At 47.2% G+C, this 18,401-nt stretch overlaps 1 protein-coding gene across 1 annotated transcript; it reads right to left on the minus strand.

Moving 5' to 3' along the window:
- Positions 1 to 279: 279 nt before the first annotated feature.
- LOC128937688 (olfactory receptor 14J1-like) lies at positions 280 to 3,366 on the minus strand (the record flags this gene model as incomplete). The annotated part of the gene is made up of 2 exons (XM_054277475.1): positions 2,461 to 3,366; positions 280 to 291 (listed from the first exon to the last, which is right to left on the minus strand). Coding segments are annotated over exons 1-2 (918 nt in total), but the record flags the coding sequence as incomplete, so codon positions are not given.
- Between the last annotated feature and the right edge of the window lie 15,035 nt (positions 3,367 to 18,401).

Below are 18,401 nucleotides of genomic sequence, written 5' to 3' on the forward strand. Positions count from 1 at the left end.
ACAACCCTGCCCCACGATTTTAGGGCTTTCCCTGAGCCCGAGGACATGGTGTCCTCCGCCAGGGCTTTTGTACAATTATCCCACACGTCCGAATGTAGGACGTCCACGGGGCTTTCAATAGCCCCAAGCTTAATCAGTCTCGGCAATGCGAGAGATAAATCCCTAAGTTTACATTCTATACCCCATTGTGCATGCATCTCTGTTACGACCTTCGCAATGGCTTCCATGGTCCACGCTGGTCCGGAGGCGTCCCTCCCGCTGTGGTCAGACCTGCTGCCAGCAGCCGCTGATCTCTGGCCAGGAGAGTTCCCGAACCCCGGGGGCTGCAGCAGTCCCGGGTTCGGCACCAGTTTGTTGCCTTCTGTAGCAAGGCAGGCGACCTGGTTCAGACGAACAGCACGGTGGCCCACTCACCAGGGCCACTCGGGCCAATGACACACGCAGACATCAATGTGATGGACGGTCAAAAGGCGTTTATTATCTCGTCTCTTGGGTTTTTATAGTCTAAGGGGTCTCTACGTCAGCATGGGTCTGTCTTTACCATCTATGGTTAGTAAGAGGTGGACTGTTACTGGGTAGGGGATGGAAAGTTACTGGAATTTGGTTAAGGGAGGCTACATTCCTATGTTAGTTTCTTATCTATGGGAAGCAGATGGTCTTATCTGAGGGGATCAGAGGGTCCTGGCTTTCCGTGACATCGCGAGATCTTCCGCAGCGCCTTTCCCTGTCTACCACAAGCCAAACTCCCACTCAGCCCATGTTCCACTCCTTCAGTCCAGCTCTCTCCAGTCTGGCTCTGAGGAGGCCACAGCAGACCCTGTCCCAGGCCTGGCTGAAGTCTGGGCACACAACATCCCCTTCTGTTCCCTCCCACGTGGGTTCTGCAGTCCCTTCCCTGTCCTGCCAGTGCCTGGAATGGCTGGAGGAGGATTTGCCACATCCCCTTCCCTGCTGAGCCTGAGCAGGCTGTGACTCTCCCAGCCCCCCTCTCTGCCCTGTGTGCAGACTGGTTCCATGTCTGCCCTTCCCAAGTGCCCAGGACCCTCTGGGATGGCTCTGGCCTTTCCAATGGGGTTTGAGACAGGTCCCACAGTGATGCTGCCCAGCCTTCTCAACAGCCCTGACACCAAAGGCCTTTTCCACATCCCTCAGTTCCAGGTCAGTGCCCAGAACACAGCACAGCCCTGTCCAGGTCCTCGGGCTAGTTCAGAAGGGAGGCAGCTCTGGTTTCTCCCCACAGACCCTCACTCTATCCAATGTCTATCTGTGCAGTCCATGGCTGCCCTGAGCATTTTTTCCTGGAGCAACCCTGCCTGTGATATTTCTCTCTGTGCAGTCCTAACCACAACCCAGCAAAGAATTCAGGTGTTTGCCCAGAGGACGTTACTTTCAGAGTGAAGTGGTCTCAAGGCCCTGTTTGTGCCACTGGAATTGTGCCAGCCCCGGGTGCTGCTGATGGTGTTTGTGCTCACTGGGGTTCATCTCCCCTCACACACACGATGCACTGCTGAGATCTCCTCAGCACAGAGCAAACATGGCCTGCTGGCCTGGTCACTTGGTGTCCCTCCGTGCAGGGACAAACAACCTCCTGCAGGTGGGGAGAGGCCAGTGCTGGCAGTGGTGGTTGCAGGGGCTGGTGTGGGACAATTGCCCTGGGGCACCTTCCCAGGCTGTCCCAGAACAGAGACACAGCCCAGGCCCTGCTCTGCTGCTGCCTCAGGTCTGTGCCAAGAGCTCTGGCTGTGCCAGGACACTGCTGTGAGCCCCCCCTGCCCACTTCCACCCTGCCCCAGGCACTGGGCTCTGCTGTGCCAGAGCATTCCTGGGGCACATTGTTGACAGCAGCTCTGGAGGGGAGCAAAGCCTCCCTGCCCTGCCCTCAAGAGATGCCTTTTGCTGCTGGAGCTGCTGTGCTGGAGCCCAGCTGTGTCCCAGCAGTGCCCACGGCCTGGCCCAGCCTGTGGCCACAGCAGGGACACGCAGCAGGACAGTGACCAAGCTGCCAGAGCACTCCGGCCTTACAGCCACAGCAGGGGTGGGAAGGACAGGCTGGAGTTGGACAGAGCAGATGGGGAAGAGCCAGGGCCATTGTCCCTGGCTGTGCTGCTGTGCTGGAAGTCTCTTCCCTCCACCTCTGCTCACAGGCACTGCCCCTGCAGAGACAGAGAAGGGCTCAGGAAATGCCTTTGACAGACAAGTCAGGGCAGTAACTTGTTTTTATTTACATTCCAAGGCAAAAAGTCTCTTGCAAGTGTTTGTATTGCAAAAGAAAGGTAGATATTCATGTAGAAATGCAAAGAGTAATACTGCAGTATTTTGTGAGAAACACTACAACAATAGAAAAAGTCCCCATAGTAAAAAAAAGACAATAAGGGTGAAAAAGGCTGACATTATAAAGAGTTATATCCTGAAGACTCTGTAGCAGAAAAGAGAATTTATTGTTTCTGAAATTGCAGTCACCAGTTTTCCTAAGGCATCCTTGAGCTCCTGGTTTCTCAGGCTGTAGATGAGGGGGTTCAGGGCTGGCGGCACCACCGAGTACAGAACTGACAGGGCCAGATCCAGGGATGGGGAGGACATGGAGGGGGGCTTCATGTTGGCAAAAAAGCCAGTACTGACAAACAGGGAGACCACAGCCAGGTGAGGGAGGCAGGTGGAAAAGGCTTTGTGCCTTCCCTGCTCAGAGGGGATCCTCAGCACAGCCCTGAAGATTTGCACATAGGAGAAAACAATGAACACAAAACAACCAAAATATAGAAGAGCACTTAGCGCAATGAGCCAAATTTCCCTGAGTTTGGAGTGTGAGCAGGAGAGCTTGAGGATCTGCGGGATTTCACAGAAGAACTGGCCCAGTGCATTGCCATGGCACAGGGGCAGGGCAAATGTATTGGCTGTGTGCAGCAGAGCATTGAGAAAGGCACTGGCCCAGGCAGCTGCTGCTATGTGAGCACAAGCTCTGCTGCCCAGGAGGGTCCTGTAGTGCAGGGGTTTGAAGATGGACACATACCGGTCGTAGCTCATGACTGTGAGAAGAGAAAACTCTGCTGAAATGAAGAAGATAAAGAAAAATACCTGAGCAACACATCCAGTGTAGGAGATGGTTCTGGTGTCCCAGAGGGAATTGTGCATGGCTTTGGGGACAGTGGTGCAGATGGAGCCCAGGTCAGTGAGGGCCAGGTTGAGCAGGAAGAAGAACATGGGCGTGTGCAGGTGGTGGCCGCAGGCTACAGCGCTGATGATGAGGCCGTTGGCCAGGAGGGCAGCCAGGGAGATGCCCAGCAAGAGGCAGAAGTGCAGGAGCTGCAGCTGCCGCGTGTCTGCCAATGCCAGCAGGAGGAAGTGCCTGATGGAGCTGCTGTTGGACATTTGCTGTCTCTGGCCATTGGACGCTGTTCATGGAGAAAAGTCAGTGACCGGTTAGGAGAAACTTCTTCCAGCAAAATCAAAGCCTTTTCCCACAGACCCTTCTCCTGTAAGACTCTGACACCCTTTTCAATTTCCAGCAGATTTTCCTTCAGCTCCAAGTGTGGAGCTCTGGCTGGTGCTGCCTGAGTGGGACTTCAGGTTCAGGGCAGCTACACACAGAGGTATTTTTAGTTCAGCCCTGCTGTGCAGACATAGGAGGGGCACAGGGACCTGTACTCGTGTTCCACTTTTTATCTCTGTTAACACAGTAAGCCCTGTCAGCATCTGCCCTCCCACTGCCAGAGAACAGGAATGGTAAAGTCTCTTTAAATGTACTAGTGTTATTTACAGCTTTTCTTCATCTTCCCTGCTGATTATTTTTGGATGTCAGAAACTCTTTGCATTTCTGCTGCCCTCAGGGAGAACAGTGAGTTCTCTGAGGCAAAGTGGTGAGTGGAGAGGGAGGGAAGGAGGTCTGTCACCCTGTCCTGTTCCAGGATTCTCTGGGCTTTCACCTTTCCCAGACAGAGGATGATCACCCTCCCATGTTTCCTTTAAAAACCATCCTGACATTGCTGAGAGCAGATGGATCCCCACAGTCCACCAAATGTCCATCCCCTTCTCAAGGTCTCAGCCCCATATTTGTACCCAGGACAGGGCTCTTTTCACCAACCCAGCAGCATTTTCTCATCAAAGACCTTCTGTGTCTCACCGTGGGGCTTTTAGATAACACAGAGATGTTACAGGACAGGTTTGTATCCTGGAGGGAAGCTCAAAGCTTGGACTGAAATCTCAGGGAGACTCCAGGTGTCCTTATGATGGCATTGGATTGAGGGAGGTGCAGCTCCTTCCCTGGCTGCACTGACAGCATTGCCCAGAGCCAGGCACTGGGGACAGCGTCACCCTGAGCCAGCTGGGCCCCCTGCCAGAGCCCCCAGGGCCACAGCAGCTGCTCCCAGCCCTGTGCTCTGCAGAGGGAACTGGGCCCGGGGCTGCAGAGCTGCCCCATGGCTCTGCTGCAGCTCTGCCTGCACAGGAGGGGCTGCACGCATTGGAGCCCTGGCACTGAGGGCAGAGGCTTGGCTGGGGGCACAGGAGGGAGGGGGCTTGTTCAGAGGGAGGGGCTGCACTGGAGGGGATCCTGTGGGCATCTCTAAACTCTCCCTGCCACAGCATTGCTGGGTTTTGTTTTCTCTCATTGCCCAATCTTCTCTCTGCTTCCTGGAGATTTCCGTTCTGCAGGTGTTTCCCTGTGCCTGATCTGTCCCTGCCAGCACTCACAGACCCAAATATCTGTGCCCTCTCCTTGGCTCTACAGAACCCTGCCTGTTTGCAGGGCACTGGCTGGGGCAGGTTCTGTTTGCAGCTTGCAGAAAGGAAAGCTCAGACTGAGCCTGTTGGCTCCAGCAAAGGTGATGCTGGTGCTGTCCATGGGCAGAGTGGCTGCAAGCACATTAGGGATCTCCTGTGAACCTATTGATCACTAAAAGTAACAGTTTCTGATGTCTCAGACACTTGTCAAAATTAATAATACAAATTATTAAGCAACCTTTAATATTTATCCCCCTCCCTGCCATTCTACCATAGTAGGAAACTGAATGCAAAATCTTAAGAAATTTCCTAATTTTTCTTGAAATCCTTGTCTCTGAAATATTCCATGACTGATCAGACCCCCTCAGCTTGACAGAGTTTCATGAGCATTTCACCTCCCCTGCACCAGAAATACTCAGAGTTATACTCACAGAGTCTGTAAGCATTGGAATATTCCAGCTTTAGGAGATCATTCCAGGAGCTGCAGCTGCATTGTCCTGCAGTCAGAGGTTCCTGTGCCAAGGGCTGGCAGTGATTCTGCCCCAGGCACTTCTCAGCACCTTCCCAGCCCTGACTGATTGAAGCTCTCTGTGCCTCTGTGCTGTGCCCAGGGTGGCTGCAGGCAGTGCCCCAGCCCTGCTGGGCGGGCAGAAAAGCTGCTCATCAAGAGAAATGTGCTTTTGAAGCTTTTTTTAGTTAACAGGAGCTGCCTCTATTCCAGGCCAGCTCAGCAGCACAGACACAGCACAAGGACATTAATGAGCCTCTGGGGCTTTGTGCTCAGGCCCTGAACATCCGTCCCTGAGAGGGAGCTGAAGAAACCTCTCCAGAACTCCAAGTCAGAATCCAACTCTAAAGTTTCTTGGACTTTTAATGGGTCCCACTGAAGGACACGACTGAGAAAGTGTCCCCAGGCCCCAGGCAGAGCAGAGAGCTGGAGGCAGTGATGACAGGTGGGGACAAAGAGCAGCCAAGTCTTGGTGCCCTGGGGCACAGCAGCAGGGTCTGTGCCACCAAGGGCTGTGAGGAGACACCTTGTCCTGAGGCCCTGGGGCCTCCTGGCACAGCCCCAGCCAGGCTGGGCACTGTCAGCCCCTTGTCCTGCCCTCAGCATCCCCCCCTAGCCCACATCCCAGTGGCCTCAAGGATCTGCTGGAAGGAGTCCCTGGGGAGCCTTGCTCAGGAATGGCCCCGGGGGCTTCTTCATGCTCCCTGCAGAGACTGCAGGTTTTTGAAAGGACTTTCGGTTTGGCTTTTGCCTTGGAGTCTCTGAGAGGTTTGTGCAATCATGGCCTCCAATTATCAGCTGTACTTTGTCCCTTGAGATTCTTAGTCACTAGCAACATTCAGTGGGGCTCATTAATGCTTCAAGGTACTTTAGTTATTTTAAGGTACTTGGTCATTCCCTTTTGATACAGACTCTGTGAGATGTTTGTGCAATCATGGCCCCAATTATCTGCTTTAACGAGTCCCTTGAGAGCTTTGTACTGACACTCAGCGGGGCTCATTAATGCTTTGAGGTACTGAAGGTTTTTAAGGTACTTTGGATTTTCCTTTCTACACCTACTCTCTGAGAAGATTTTTCTGCAATCCTGGCCTCCAATTCTCTCTTCCAGGAGTCCATGAGGAGTCTGTGCTGCGATGGACCTCAGTGGGACCCATTCATGCCTTGAGACACTTTAGGGTTTTCTTCTGACTTTGACTCCTGGAAAGGTTTGTGCAATCTCCTCTCAGGCCCTGATGTTGAAGGGCTCAGCTCCAAATGCACCATAGGGGTTATTAGGATCAAGCAAGTCCTGAAAAGCCATGGCTCTGCCTTGATTTCCCTTTGGTCTTTTCCTATTCATCAGGAAGTTTTCCTTTTATAGTTATGGAGAAATATTTCAATGAGCTTCTAAGAAATGTGCAATCCTATTTTAAAGACTGTATTTTAATAATGTTCTCTTTTGAGAAGAGGTGATTGCAGCATTCTGTGCTTCATATTGTTGTAGGGCCACTCCTAAGGATGTCTGGCCAGGTCAGAGAAGTTGTACCTTTAAGCTGACCCAGTGTGGACAACATTTCCTCACATTCCCTAACCCCTTGTGAGAAATAATTTTCACTTTCAAAAATTTAAATGGTTTATTAAGACCTTATCAAACTACAACCGAAGGGTCTTGATTTTCATATCTTTGATGTGAAATGAGTTCCCTGGTCTGAATCAATAATATTTGCCATCCCATATTGGGGAATAATTGATTCCAGAAGTGTTTTACTCACAGCATTGGCACTGGCTTTCACAGTGGGTACCAGCTCTACCCAATGAGTTATGCGATCTACTATCACTGGCAAAAACTTCCACTGTTGTACCTGGGGGAGCTGAGTAAAGTCTACTTGGATGTTTTGAAAGGGCCTTAAGGCTAGTTCTCACCCTCCTCTGGGTGTTTTCCTCATGATTTTCTTATTCACTTGTTGACATACCATACGCTGTTCAATTACTTGCTTAGCTATTCTGAAAATTCCTATGCAGCCCCAATCCCTTAGAAATTGATCACTTAGCACTTATGTACACCGATGTGTTGTTCCATGAATGCCTTCTAGCATTTTCCTGGCAAGGTGTTTGTTCAACATTTGCCTCCCATCTGCTTATCTCCACTTCCCTTCATTATCTTTCTTGGCTCCTATTTTAAGGAGTTCTTCCTCTTCTGTCCCACTGAATACAGGGATTTTTTGCATTTCTCTCATGGGTGCTAATACTGTTATTAGCTTTTCTGTCTCTGATTCAGTTGCATTTTAAGCTTCTAAACCAGCTAAATTGTTCCCTCATGCCTGCTGAGTTGCTCCTTTTTATGTCCTTTAACATTTACCACTGCTACTTCCTCTGGTAATTGTAAGGTTTCTAACACTTTATTCAGTCCCTTTTCCTTTGAATTTAATAGCCCCCTCCCTTCCCAAAATTTTACAAAGATATGCAAAATATGTCAAAAGCATATTTTCAGTCTGTATCTATTGTTCCCCTTTTCTGTGCTAATATTTCCAGAGCTCGTTTTAGGACATACAGCTCCCACGCTTGGGCTGACCAGTTGGAAGGTGACTTTCTCTTTTCTATGGCCGCCAACCCTTCATTCACTATTGCATACCCCAATACCCTGTGCCCCTATATTACCCATGAAGATCCATCGAGGTACAATCATTTTCCACCTTGGAGTGGTTGATCTGTTAGGTTCTCCTCTACTCTAGTTTGATGGTTTATAACCTCTAGGCAATTATGTACTAGCTTCTCATCTGTTTCTCCATCCAGAAACTGGGCAGGGTTGAGTTGGTTACTCACAATTAGCTCGAAACCATTTTGTATTAAGGTGTCTTCATACTTTAGCACTCGGGAGTAAGTGAGCGATTTCTCAGCCTTTTGGCTCAGGATACTCCTTACTGAGTTTGGGATATATATCTTCAATTTTCCCCCAAAAGTGTAATTTTTGCTTTCTGCTATGAGTAGGGCAGTCACTGCCACAGCCTGAATGCAGCTCGGCCACCCCCGGCTGACAGGGTCTAGTAATTCTGATAAATTGGCCACTGGTTTCCTGGATCCTCCCCAGTCCTGGGCTAGTACTCCATATGCTACCTCTTCTTCTACATCTATAAACAGACAAAAAGGTTTGTCTATGGCAGGAAAACTCATTGCTGGTGCACTGACTAATTTTTACTATAAAGCTTCAAACTTTTGTTCATCGTCTTTTCCCCACCTAATCTCTTCTTCAACTAACTTTTCATACAAGAACCAGATGGCCTGCATGTATCCTTCAATCCATAGCCTACAATATCCCAACACGCCTAAAAACCTCCTGACTTCCCTCTTAGTTTTTGGCCATGGGAGTGAGACTACCCCCGTAATTCTCTCAGGGTTCAGCCCCCAGCTCCCTTGACAAATCACCTGTCCTAGGAATTTTACTTCCTACTCTACAAATTGGAGTTTCCCTTTTGATACCCAAAGTCCTTGGTCCCTCAGAAAATTTAACAATACTATAGTGGATTCCAAACTTCTTTTTCTTCCTGTCCTGAGAAAAGCAAATAATTTACACATTGGATTAGCTTTATCTCAGGTTTGATGGAGAAGGGTTGTATTACTTTTCCTAGGGTTTGACCAAACAGGTTTGGGGATTCGGAAAACCCTTGGGGTAACCTAGTCCACCGAAGCTGTTGCTTCCTCCCAGAATCAGGGTACTCCCATTCAAAGGTAAATATATCCCACTTTCCTTTTCCAATGGGTATGCCCAAAAAGCATATTTTAGCTAACTTTGGAATTGTTAGCAGTAGTATGGGCAATGTCTAACTTACAGGAGCCTTAAATGTGGTCACAGACTCTATGTATGTTGCAGGAGTAGTCAGACGAATAGAGGAAGCAGCAATTAAGGAAGTGAATAATAAACGATTGTATGAGTTATTGATACAATTAAGGAAAGCTTTACGAGAGAGAAATGCAGTGTATTCTGTGATTCATATTAGGAGCCATAAATGGTCTGAAGGTTTAGGAGAAGGGAATGAACGTGCAGGAAAATTGGTTACTTTACCCATTGATAACTCTTGTCCTATTGATAAGCATACATTGGCCAGAGAAGCACATAGTAAATATCATCAAAATGCAAAGGGATTAGCAAAGCACTTTGAGCTGTTTGTCAGAAGCTAAGGCTATTGTTAGAGCATGTCCAACATGTAGTTATCATAATGGTGGAATAGGTTTAGGCATTGGAGTTAATCCTCGAGGTTTGGAAATAAATGAAAAATGGCAAATGGATGTTACACAGGTACCTAGATTTGGTAAAGTTAAGTGTGTGCATGTCACTATAGATACATATAGTCATTACATATGGGCTACGGCTCAGGCAGGAGAAAAAGTTACACATGTTATCAGGCACCTGTTAAGTTGCTTTGCTGTTATGGGAGTCCCAAAGAGTATCAAAACGGATAATGGTTGAGCTTATGTAAGTGCTAGGGTCCAGAAATTTTTGAATCAGTGGTCTGTTAGGCATGTGACAGGTATTCCACACTCTCCTACTGGATAGGCAATAGTGGAAAGAGCAAATGGTACCCTTAAGCAGTATGTTGAGAAGCATCAAGATTTAACAGACCCACAATCATGTTTAGCTAAGGTTCTGTATGTGATCAATCATTTATGTATTTTTGGGGAAGACGATATCCCCTCCTGCAATTAAACATCATCCGAGGTCAGGTCAGGAAATTAAAACCCGACTACAGGATTATGGGAAAAACCTGCAAAAGTATTATACTGGGGTCGGGGATATCTTTGTGTTTCCTCACCTACAGGACCTTTGTGGGTGCCTGCTAAGTGGACTAAACCTGTTTTTGATACAGCCTCTGGTGGACCACCTCACGGAAGAGGACAGGGAGTGACTGGGGAAGAAACTGTTTCTAGTCCTACGACCACTGCTGCTACAGCTGAAGGGACACCTGAAAGTGTTGGACAAAGCACTGACACGTCACTATCGGACGGCCCAGGAGTTGATTGGTTTTATTGACTCATTATCAACTTTTTGTTTAACAAATCCAGCAAAGGAACATTGCCTTGACTGTCATGATCCACACTGTGCTGCCTGGATAGCCCTACGTTGTAGGGGTTGTGATAGAACTTTTTGGATAGAACAATCATTATTATGGGATTTGTGGTGTCACATTTGTAAGCACGAGCACACATGGGGTAAAAGCTGGCAAGATGAATTAAGGAGACAAACAGGGCTAAATGCATATGTAGCTTTAAATCTTTATGAGTCTCCTGAACAAAAAATTCTTGCTTATTATCAATGGGAAGTACAATGTGTTGTAAATAGAATTGAGGTTCAAAGTAAATCACGTATAGTCTCTGTAAGGTGTAAAAAATTAGTACCTTTAACACAACGTTCGATTGTAGGGTCCTTCAGGGGGAATCCTGAAAGAGCATTGCATCATTGCATTGAAAAATTACAAAAATTAAGTTTGCAAGTAACAGTACCAGTAAAGTTAGGAGCAGCAAAACTGAAAACAGATAAGAAAAAGAAGGTAAGATGGGGAACAACCTCATCTAAATAAGGCTATTAGTGATTGCTAATTAGTTTTCTATGATTAGGGCAATTTCACATCTATGGGACCCTGCCTTGTGGGATGCTGTAGCTCCATGGGACCCTGCTTCGTGGCATGCTATAGGTGTTGAAGAACAAGAACAGCGATTACGAGATAAGATACATTTTGTATTAAAGAAGGAGCTTGAATTGGTAGCTGTATATAGTAAGAAAGCTGAAGAGGCTTTGCAATCACCACCATTGAACTGGTTGGATTGGATCACACAGATAAATTTTAATCCTTTCCTATATACACTTCCTTGTTATGTTTGCAAAAAGGATAATAATAAGTGCTATGCTTGGGTAGCTTTGCATTGTGCTGATTGCAATAAGGTTTACTGGTATTCACAGAGGACAGTAGGAATTTTATGGTGTCACCCTTGTTTCGGGAAGTGGATTCAAGATTTTGTCTGGGTTAGAGCTCTTGAGCAAAGTACTGGCCTGCCAGGAAGGGCAGGATTAGAGCTTTTTGAGAGTGCAGAACAAGTGGTTATAGCATATATTAGATGGAAATTACATCAAGTACTTAGAGAGCTTGAAGTTACTAGTGCCTCACGCATTATAGCAGTTCGCTGTAAAGCTGATTTGCCTTTAAACTTACCTCACGCTATACCTGAAAGCAAAGATGCTGATTTGGAATTAGATCAGTGTATTCAAAGACTGACTCAGGTCCATTTTAATCAGCCTAACAAATCAGGTAAAAGACAGCAGAGGAAGAAAAAACAGGCAAAAAGGAAAGATAAATGAAGTTTGTTTTTATTATACTGCTTAACGCTGTAGCGATTAAAGCAGTAGGAATAACACATTTCAGTCAGCCAAGAGAAAATTTATGGGTAACACTTGCTAATCAAATTAATCAATCATCGCTTTGTCTTAGTCTTGGAGGGGTTACTAATCCATTTCGAACATGCTTGGTAGGACTTCCAGTGTGGTCTCCTGGAGAATTTTGCAGTTTAATAAGTAATCGAACCTTATGCATGCGTAACATGTCAAACATCACATTGCCACCACAGCAAGGATATACTGCAGGTCAGAGTGATGGCTATCGTCAATGCTTACTAATCCAATCACTTAACATTTCCTTGCATTCTCCTCCTGAAGAATTAGATCTTTTTGGAAGTGCAAATGCCAGTATGCCTAACACCACAGCTGGCGGATGGTTTAGTTTCAAACCCTTAGATGCCCGGAATTTAAATCAACCTAAAGACACATGGGCCACCTTAGATTCATCCCTGAATTTGAGTGAATTCTCTCCACAGCATTACAGTCAATGTAACGGCACAAACATCACGGCACCAATGAAATTACCTACAGGAATATTTTTAATTTGTGGAGACAGGGCATGGAATGGTGTACCAGCTAAGCCACAGGGTGGACCCTGTTATTTGGGAAAATTGTCCTTGTTTCACCCTAATGTATCCTTGCTAATGCAGCTCAGTCAAACATCAAACAGGAAAAAGCGTAGTATACATGACTTGGACTGCAGCCAGATTGGAGATCAAAAGTTTTGGGGTACATTCAGACAAGTAGTAGTTTCAACTATCTTACCAGGAAGATCTGCCAATAAAGCTATGAATTTAGCAAAACAATTAGGGTGCTGGACAAGAAATGAGCTGAACCAGACATCCCAAATTCTGGACATGATGACTGCAGATGTGCAGAGTGTTAACCATGCTGTTTTACAAAATAGAGCTGCTGTAGACTTTTTGCTCTTAGCACAAGGGCATGGATGTGAAGAATTTGAGGGAATGTGTTGTATGAATTTGTCTGATCATTCGGTGTCCATTCATACTAAGATAAGAGAACTACAACAGGGACTTCACAATCTCAAGGAAGAAGAAGGTTTAGGAATTGACAAATGGCTTAAAGGCTTAGGGCTTGGACCATGGCTAAGGAACATTGTGATCTATGCTATAGGACTACTGGGTGTAGTTTTACTGTTTTTGCTTATTTTGCCTTGTGTCTTTAATTGTATTCAAAACATGGTCAGTCGTATGATAGCAAAAATGCAGACTAGTCTTCTTGCTCAAGAAGAAAACGGGGGAAATGTGGAGGATTTTATTAAGAGTTGGTTAGCTGAGAAAGGCCATACTGACTTAATGCCACTGGTTAAGCTGAAAGAGGGAGGTCAGCAGTCTCTGATTCAGTGACTGCTGACAGGCAAGAATGCCGGATGGCCTTGCTGCAACATGAGGAAAGGGAGGTGAGATTAGTCCTGAATATCTGCAGAATGTAACAGAAGAATAAGCACAAGAATGTAAAAGTAGGTGTAGTTGTTGATATGTAACTAACCAATCCTGAGCTCAACTTTTGCAATATGTATGAAGCTTATTAAGAACTATATTTAACCCGCCGTATTCGATCAATAAATCGGACTTGGATGAACCAATTGGTGTCTGGGTCTCCTTCCTCCGACAATCACACTGAACCACTGCTGTGCTGGGAGGATATTACTCAGTAGTGTATAGGGGTTAGGCACTACTGGGCACCGATTCACTGTTCTTTTGTTCACTTCTCTCAAATCTTGGACGAGCCTGTAAGTCCCATCTGACTTCTTTACTGGTAATATGGGTGTATTATTGGGGGACATCCATGGTTCTAAGGTCCTATCCTCAAGTAGGTCCTGGATCAGTGGCTGCAGTCCTCATCTCTTTCCAGGGAGAGTGGATATTGTCGTACCCAAACTGGATGGTTCTCATTAACTACTTTTATTACTATAGCTTTCATGTTCAATTTACATCAGTTTTTTGGTTTTGCCCACACCATCTCATGACTTTTGTCCTCATCTTCTTCCCTTAATTGGAGAAGCCTAACTACCATTTTCCCTTCCTCTGGAAGCACTCCAATGTCAAACTGCACCTGTAAATGCCATCCTAATAAATTTCACCCTGCTTCTGGAACTAATAGAATTAGTCCCCAATTCCTTTTTTTTTTTTTAATTTATTCAAATAAAAAAAATTTATCCTTTATAACTGTGGCTTTGAACCCTTCCCCTTTAGTACCTACTACTTGCACAGTATCTTGACCCTTTTTGCACCCTTTTGGGATTCTACAAACAGAAGATCTTTCAGCCCCCATGTCTACTAAGAATTCAAATTCTTCCTCCTGGGGATCTATTTTTAAAGTTATCAAGGGCTCCTGATGGTATCCTATCCCCAGGAGGTAGAGCCCCTGTCACCCCTAGTCTTCCACTTCTCCTTTTTGCTCAATCTCATAGACCCTCAGCTCCTTTTCCTTGTGGGGGCAATTCTTTCTGATATGCCCACTCTCTTTACAGTAAAACCAAACTGGTCATAGGTTCCCCTGTTTCCCAAACTCTCCTTTTTGTGCCCAGACCCAAGGAGCTGCATTCCCCCTCCATCTATCTTCCTGCACTCTGAATCCTCCTATCTTACCAGGGTTGTTCTTTACATGCTGGTTTCCTTCCCTAATGGCAGTTACCATTACTTTGGCTTTTGCCTTGGCCTTCTCTTAGTCCCTTTTTACATACACCTTCTGTGCTTCGCTTAAAAGATTCTCTAACCTCCTTTCTTGCCAACCATCTAACTTTTCTAACTTTCTCCTATATCTGGCCAGGTGTGAGTGACAAAATTTATCTTCAGTAAGATCTGTCTGGCCACTGTGTCAGGATCAACTCCTGAATACTGCCTTATATTTTTGCTCAACCTTTCTAAACCCTCTGTGGGGGTTTCTTCCCTCTTTTGCTGCTCATTGAGAACCTCATGGGCATTTGGGCATTTTGGTCAAGTGGAGCTGCTTCTTTGATGCCTCTTATAATCAATGTTTTATATTCCTCCATGTCTTGCCTACCCCCAGTGCTGTTGTGGTCCCAGGTGGGGTTCACTATGGGCATTTTCAGATAGATGTAGAAGGAGGGGTAGCATATGGAGTACTAGCCCCAGGTGGTCCTTGCACATGCTCCCTTTCCCATATCCATATCCCAGCTTCCCAGATCCTCTGTCTTCTGGTGTGAATAGCATGGTCATTACTGATTGCATCTCTTCCCATGTATAAATATTGGGCCCCAGAAACTGATCTAACCGTTCCACTAATCCAGTGAGGTCCTCTAGTAATCTTTTCAATTATTTCTTGAACATTCTCACATCAGAAGAACTGAGAGGCACGATTACAAATTTAATTCCTCCCTGCATCCCACACAAGTGGGACTGTGTACTTCCCTCAGGGGATATAATCCCACTGCTTGGTTCCCATCCCCTGATCTGCTTTCCTCTCATTGTGCCACCCTGTTTGTGCTGTTTTCATTAGGCCCATCAGGGGGTAAGGGAGGTGCATCTGGGGCTATTGGAGTTGGAGGGGCTAAGTGTTCTAATGGGTCACATTCTTTATTTTCTGATAGCTTAAACATGCTCACCTTTGAGGGTGAACTCTCCCCCTCCCAGCAGGCAGGGTAGTCACTCTCTTCCTGATTGGTCTCTTAGCTCTTACATGGATGTTTAATGCCTGACACATCCATCCTTTGTCTGACCCATATCTCGGCCAGTATACATTTCCCTTCTGAACCATTCTACCATGCAATACCAGAGATAAGGATGAGCTCAAAATGAGTTCATTTTTAGCTCATCCTTATCTGTGGTATTTGGGTCATATTTCCACAGGTCTAGTTTCCTTCCCAGTGGGCCATCTGGGGATATACCTATTGGTACCTCTTCAATTTCTACTCCTCCCCTTGGGGATTCTCTATTTGCCCACAGTCCCATGCTGACTGGCCGATCACAGGCCCTCCTCTGACAGAGCCCACCTTTCCAACCACAGGCCCTCCGGACAGAGCCTGCCTCTCTCAGAAGGAAAAGGGAGGAGGGAGTGGGAAAAAAAGAAACAAGGAAAAGAGGAAAGAGAATAAAAGGGAAGAGAGAGAAAAACCAAAAAACTGTACTTATCTTTTAACAAGTAAAAGTAAAAAAAATCTTACAATCCAGGGGCTTCCGTATCACTGGATTGGTTCCTACCCTTCCTCTCCTCCTTGGTTCAATGCCCTGGTCCCACGGTCACACTCTGCTCCCTGTCCCGCCTGGCTCAGCTCGGCTATGACCTGCCCCTGGCCCAATTCCCCTCAGCAGCTGCAGTCCCACCCCTGGCCTGACCTGCTCAGCTTTGCTGGCTCCACCCACCTTGATTTGACTCAGCAGTTTCCATCCCACTTCTGACCCAACTTGGTTCGGCTTCAGTGGTTTCTCCACCCCAATTCAACTCGGAGGCTCTGCCCGCCCCAGTTTGGCTCAGCAGCTGCAGTCCTGCTCCTGGCCTGACTCGGCTCAGCCTCAGCGGCTCAGACTGCCCTGATTTGGCTCAGCTCAGCAGCCGGCCCAGCCTGACCCCCTCAGTTTGGCACCTCTTCCCTGACGCAACTTGGCTTGGCGGCCGGACTGCCCCGACCCCTTTGGCTCGGCAGCACACGAACTGCTGCACCGGCTCCTGGATGACCCGCTGCAGCAAACCCCTCGGCGGCCGCACCACTTCCAGCCTGGCTTTGGCTGGCCCTGGAAATTACAGCGCTGGCTGCGCCCCAGAGGCTGCCCCCTCTCTGAGCACTGCACGAGCCACCGCGCTATGTGGAGCTTATAGGTGGCCATTGAATCTTAGTATGTATTGTATAGGTGGCCTTTGAGTCCTAGTAAAATATATGTATTGCATAAGTGGCCTATGAGTCTCGGTAAAATATATGTATTGTATAAGTGGCCTTACCCCGATCCTAGTTGTTCTAGATGGGCTGCAGCTGTGATGTCCTTAATTGGGTGGCAGTTGTGGCTAATGAAGATAACTGGGATAAAAGGGGGTGGGTTGGCCGATCAGGGAGAGCCTTGGAGAAGCACTGATGAGGAAGCAGGAACAACACTGCTGTGTAGAGCTGCTTGTGAGAAAACGACCCAGAAGGTGTGGGACTCTAGAAATATGGTAACAACAGAGCTCACCAGCTCCCTTGGTGTGTGTTGGCTGGGAATCCCGCTGTGGATCTCCATCCAGGCAAAAACACAGTTTCCCCAATGGGTGAACCCAGTTCCCAAGTCCCCACAAACCCTTCAATCCTACATGTCCCACTGCCATGGGGTCCTTGTCTATGGGATCCCCGCTTTCCTCCCTCCCATGCATCCCGCTGTTCCTTTTTTCTTTCTACCATCCAATATCCTGACACTTAAGGGACCAGGATGGATCCAGTATATTACTAGGGTGAAGCTCATGTTCATACACTGGAATTACGGAGTCACAATCTGGCCAAAAATAGTTATGGGGATGGTGCTCACCCCCCTTCCTCTCTTTTCTCATTTCTTTCAGCAGCGATTTGAGCTTCATAATCTGCAAATCTGTCACCTGCTTCCAGGAGGGTGTTACCTTTAGAGTGCCCTCAGCAATGCACAGTTGCCACTTGCAATGGGAGCTCCACCACCTCGGGCAGCCTGAGGATTTCAGCTGCATATTTGACCATCTTCTCTTGTGCAGTCAGGAGTTCTCTTTCTCTCCATATGGCTCCGTGGGCATGAACAATTCCATAGGCATGTTTGGAATCAGTCCAAACATTAACTTCCCTTCCTTTTGCCACTTCTAATGCCAGATGGAGGGCTATCAGCTCAGCCTCCTGTGCTGAGGTTCCTGCTGGAAATGGCTTTGACTCGATTACTCTAACACTGTGCTCACAGTGTAGCCCACCAGTCGCACTCCCTGTCTCCCAAAACTGCTGCCATCACAGCAGCAGTTCATGGCTGAACCAGTTCATGGCATCTGGGAGCGGCTGTTCCTCTGGATTTTGGCGGCTGGAGTGCATAGCTTCCATAGCCTCTAGGCAGTCGAGTACTACAGGTTCAGCTTTGGACTTGCATTGCAGAAAAGAGGCGGGGTTAACAATATTGGTCACTTGATTCCAGTATCATCAGATTTGGCCAGGACTGCTTGGTAGTTCAGGAACCTTGAGGAAGACAGCCAATGGTTCCCTTTCTGATCTAAAACAGCCAACACTGTGTGTGAAACTGAGACACTCATCTTTTGTCCTATATAAACTTTTATGCTTCTTCAATGTTCATGATCACTGCTGCTACTGCCCTGAGGCAGGCAGGCCAACCCTTTCTCACAGTATCGAGTCGTTTAGAAATCAGGCCACTGCCCATTTGTAAGGACCCAGGTGTTGTGCCAGAACCCCTAAAGTTATTCTCTCTCTCACTGGGAATAACCCAAACGGCTTGCTCTCGTCAGGCAGCCCCACAGCAGGGGCCCTCATGAGTTCACGCTTCAGTTCTTCAAAGGCCCTGTTCAATTCAGGCGTCCATATCACAGTATTTTTAGAGATTTTCACCAATTTGTATAAAGGTTTCATGATCAATCTGTAGCTGTATATGCACAGTTGGCACCCAGCTTTCCAAGGAAAGCAGGGAGTTATCTTAAAGTTTGTGGTTGAGGTGTCTTCAAATTGCTTCCTTCCAGGCAGTTCCCAAAACCGTTATCCTCCCGAGACCCCATATCCACTTATTGCTTGTTGTATTGTGTTCTGATCTGTTGTAGTTGCATTAAGCTGTACTTTGGTTTGCTGCAGTTCCTCCCTGTTAGAGTGGTTCTGCCCCCGTTGCCTCCTCCCTCCTTTTTAATGTC

Source organism: Melozone crissalis, unplaced genomic scaffold (assembly GCF_028551555.1).
Source record: "Melozone crissalis strain CALT ecotype California unplaced genomic scaffold, PUWL_Pcris_2 ptg000021l_1, whole genome shotgun sequence".
NCBI lineage: Eukaryota > Metazoa > Chordata > Aves > Passeriformes > Passerellidae > Melozone > Melozone crissalis.